Source organism: Notothenia coriiceps, unplaced genomic scaffold (assembly GCF_000735185.1).
Source record: "Notothenia coriiceps isolate Sejong01 unplaced genomic scaffold, NC01 NC01_scaffold00034921, whole genome shotgun sequence".
Lineage (NCBI taxonomy): Eukaryota > Metazoa > Chordata > Actinopteri > Perciformes > Nototheniidae > Notothenia > Notothenia coriiceps.
The window spans coordinates 3,680-8,375 of record NW_011367622.1 but is presented as its reverse complement, the minus strand read 5'-3'; the positions used below and the strand labels follow the sequence as shown (position 1 = coordinate 8,375).

Genomic DNA, 4,696 nt, shown 5'->3' with positions numbered 1-4,696 from the left:
TAAAGTGACCAAAATCTGATCAGCTCATTTTTAGACAGGTTTTTATAGAAATGGATCAAAAAGAGAGAGAATCTTTGTTCCTGAAACTTTCAGAGTCTCTTTCCACAGAGGGGACACATGTTGATGTAGAAGAGACATGAAGAAGAGGGGACACATGTTGATGTAGAAGAGACATGAAGAAGAGGGGACACATGTTGATGTAGAAGAGACATGAAGAAGAGGGGACACATGTTGATGTAGAAGAGACATGAAGAAGAGGGGACACATGTTGATGTAGAAGAGACATGAAGAAGAGGGGACACATGTTGATGTAGAAGAGACATGAAGAAGAGGGGACACATGTTGATGTAGAAGAGACATGAAGAAGAGGGGACACATGTTGATGTAGAAGAGACATGAAGAAGAGGGGACACATGTTGATGTAGAAGAGACATGAAGAAGAGGGGACACATATTGATGCAGAAGAGACATGAAGAAGAGGGGACACATGTTGATGTAGAAGAGACATGAAGAAGAGGGGACACATGTTGATGTAGAAGAGACATGAAGAAGAGGATGTTGCATAATAGGGGACCTTTAAAGTGAATTTATTTTGTCAGGAGACACATTAGAGAAATATATATTTTCCTGACGCCACTCACCATGGGGTCTGTTGTAGTTTGCGGGTGCTGGTCCGGCTCCTGGTCCTCCGGGCCCAGCAGACGGAGCCATGTTGGGCATGTTGGGCTGCTGCATCCCGGGCATGGGCCTCTTGCCCTGCACGGCCATCTGCAGGTGGTCGGGCAGCGGCTGGGAGCGGGCCAGCATCTTGTACGCCATGATCTGAGCCCGGAGCTGGTGCAGCTGGTTCTGGTTGAAGGGGGCCGGGCCTCCAGCTCCACCTGGTCCAACTGGTCCTCCTGGTCCTCCCACGACACCCCCTGGACCCACTGGACCCTGAGGAGCGCCACGGTTCGGCTGGCCCATCCCCTGGTTCTGGTCCCCGCCGCCCTCCATGGGGCCGGGGGGGCCTCCGGGCATCATGGGACCAGAGGGGGGGCCGTTAGATGGGACTGGGCTGGGGGCGTGGTCTGAACCGCCCAACGGAGAGGGGTAACCTGGGGGACAGAGGACAGATGCATCATGGGTATGAAAATCAAATAAATAAGGCGTTCTTTGTGCCGTTTCTGTTTCTGATTTTGGGGAAAACGCTATAAAAATGTAATGTATTATTATTATTATAATAATGGCCGACATTAAGAACATCTTGAACCGCCCAATGGAGGGGTAACCTGGGAGACAGATGCATCATGGGTATGAAAATAATCAAATGATGGCCAATATTGATATTGAAGGGTTGACTTGTGGTGCCGTCACATCATATTTAAACACGACATTTAATGACAGTGTGTGTTAAGTTAAGAACATGGTGTTAAGTTAAGAACGGGGTGTTAAGTTAAGAACGGGGTGTTAAGTTAAGAACGGGGTGTTAAGTTAAGAACGGGGTGTTAAGTTAAGAACGGGGTGTTAAGTTAAGAACGGGGTGTTCGGGGTGTTAAGTTAAGAACGGGGTGTTAAGTTAAGAACGGGGTGTTAAGTTAAGAACAGGGTGTTAAGTTAAGAACAGGGTGTTAAGTTAAGAACATGGTGTTAAGTTAAGAACAGGATATCACTTTGCAGCCTTAGGGGAAAAGCAACACATACGAGGCAACGAAGCCCAAATCTTAGAAGATATTAGGTCTCAAAGCGTGATATCAAAAATATAAGTCCTCTACGAATAGTATAATTCTGTCAAAAGCCAAACAGCATACTTTCACTTTTAAAATGATTGTGTTCTTTTACTTAAGTAACATTTTGAATGAGGACTTTCACTTGTAATATTTCTACTTTCACTACAGTAAAGGATCTTCTTCTGTACGTGTGTTTCTCTTCCCTCTGCTCGCTGACTGTGTCTTTTGTTGTTGTTTGAAAGGGGAAACCCCCTCCTGCCTGCTGTCTGCTCATGAGCAACACAAGAAGAAGAGAAACCGGCTGGATGGGTTACACACACACACACACACACACACACACACACACACACACACACACACACACACACACACACACACACACACACACACACACACTCTCTCTCTCTCTCTCTCTCACACACACACACACACACACACACACACACACACACACACACACACACACACACACACACACACACACACACACACACACACACACACACTCTTCAGGTCTGTATGTCAGAGTTAGCTGCTCTCCCTGTGTGGAGCTTTTCAGGGACAGAAAGGTTTTCTTTTAGTGTTGCTACATTTTTATGATATTCATTACTCTAGAAATCTGAGGATTGAACTGCAGCACAAAGATATATAAATATCTAAATCTGAATATGGACTGGTGAAATATTCAGATCACAGGAAGCACAATATCTGATGAAGGCAGCTTATCATCCATAAACACTATCCAGTCATTTCATATTTTTCTAATGTATCATATTCCAATGACTTGTGTATAGACTCTCCTTGCACTATTTCTATTCTGATGTATCAGTTCCATCGTGTTGCACTGAGGACCCTGTGAGCTCAGACTGTCACTGATATATCTGCGCTGTAGCTACAGTATGCACACATGACAATCAAAGTCTGCTTCTTGAATCATAAGTATGAGTGTGAAGTGGGTCATTATGAGATGTTACCTTGGGAGTGTTGGTCCATGGGGCTTGGAGGGGGTCCCATGCCGCTGTGCCCCCCCGGCCTCATGCTCATGCCCTTCATCTGGGCGTAGCGGGGGTCGTCGGGCATTCCTTTCTCATGCATGGCTTCCATTGGCTGCTAAAAACCAAACAGAGAATTTTGATAAATAAACATATTTTCAAGTGAAGCTGCATTTACGGTTTTTTTAAGTGGAGGAATTAAGTGCTTTAGCTTTACTCATGTTCTGTAATTAAGAACACATTTGCAGTACTACTTGTTATATTTACATACGGTACATATATTAATTTCTATGGAGAATTAAAGCTGAATATAGACAATTACAGAACTAATCGATCGTAAAAGCAACACATATATATATAACGAAACCCAAATCTAAGAAGATATTAGGTCTCAAAGCGCGATATACAAATATAACACCTCTAATAACAGTATAGTTCTGTTAAAAGCCAATCAGCATACTCAATACTTTCACTTTTGAGTATATAAAACTTATTTTACTCAAGTAACATTTGGAATGAGGACTTTCACTTGTAGTATTTCTACTTCTACTTAGATAAAGGATCTGAGTACTTGTTCCAACTCTGTGTGTGTGTGTGTGTGTGTGTGTGTGTGTGTGTGTGTGTGTGTGTGTGTGTGTGTGTGTGTGTGTGTGTGTGTGTGTGTGTGTGTGTGTGTGTGTGTGTGTGTGTCTGCCTTCTGCTCACTGACTGTGGGTATTTTGTAGTGGTGGAATGAAGTGTATTACCTTTACTTACGTTCTGTAATTAAATACACATTTGCGGTACCATTTATCAAATTTACATACGGTATATATATATATTAACTTCTAAGGAAAATGAAAGCTGAATATTCTCAACCTTAAATAAAGCAATAAAAGCTTTCGTACTTTGTGCATCTGGTGCATGTTCTCCTGAGGATATCCCGAGGGCCCCTGTGCCGGGTGGGGGTGTCCGGATCCTGGGGGCCCCGGGCTGGGTCCCATCATGCTGTGGGTGGAGCCTGGAGAGGGGCCGGGGCTCGGACCCATCATGCCTCCCGGAGATGGCCCCGGTCCTGGGGAGGGTCCCGGACGAGGGGTCCCTCCCATCGGGGGGTCAGGGGTGGACATCTCTCAGGGAAGCAGGGAATGTGTGGCAGCAGAAAGAACCCCTGAGAGGAGAGAGGGAGAGAGGAGAGAGGAGTCAAGGTCAGGTCCAGATCTAAATACTGCTTGTGTTCAAGTTGGACTGATGGTCAGAACATAAATGGGAATAATGTTAATCACAAAACTGATACCACATATCTGACATGTGAGCAACAAGTCACACACCAACGAAATGTAAATATAATATTTAAACACACAAGAGGTCATCTAAACTGTCACTTCAATCAACTATTGTTATAAAACCAAATAGACGACGCTCAGAACCATTGCTCATACACACAAACAACTACTATAAGCAATAAAAATAAGCTTTTTGTCCAGATTTAAAAACGTGTGTAACTCAATGGTGCAATGTTTACATTTACAAACAACAACAGTTTGGTTAGCCGTTAGCATTGCTAGCTTTTCTAACCAGGCCTAGCTGTTATATTCAAGGTAATATCCAGATCTAAATACTGCTTTATTTTATTTTCTAATGTTATACAGTGTTCTTAAAATAGTTCTGTGTTTTTCAACAACAACAAAAACTTTGATGTAGGCACCACGACACCAAGTCTAACTCCTCGTACGTGTCAACCTACCTGGTGATAAACCAAGTTTCTGATCTAGCTGTGATCAGACGATTATATATATGTTTATTTATTTACATTTTTTTATATTTCGCGTTCTATCATGGCGTTTATAATTTTCTAGTCATTGTAATAATCTTTTACACCGTCATCTATGTTTGTTTATCTGTGAATCCCACTGAGACAAACGTGTTTTGTGATATTGACTTTGATTTGATTCATTAATACAACTGATCAGCAGTTTGAATAAAATCACAAAGACTGCAGGCTTTGGAAAACAT

At 43.0% G+C, this 4,696-nt stretch overlaps 1 protein-coding gene across 1 annotated transcript in view; it reads right to left on the bottom strand.

The window, feature by feature from the left end:
• Positions 1 to 4,696, bottom strand: part of LOC104962487 (transcription activator BRG1-like) — a 9,471-nt gene that overhangs the window by 2,653 nt on the left and 2,122 nt on the right. The window contains 3 exon segments of the mRNA XM_010790919.1: positions 504 to 1,097; positions 2,684 to 2,819; positions 3,589 to 3,851. Of these exon segments, the coding sequence (XP_010789221.1) occupies positions 504 to 1,097; positions 2,684 to 2,819; positions 3,589 to 3,810 (952 nt within the window). The 5' untranslated portion in view covers positions 3,811 to 3,851.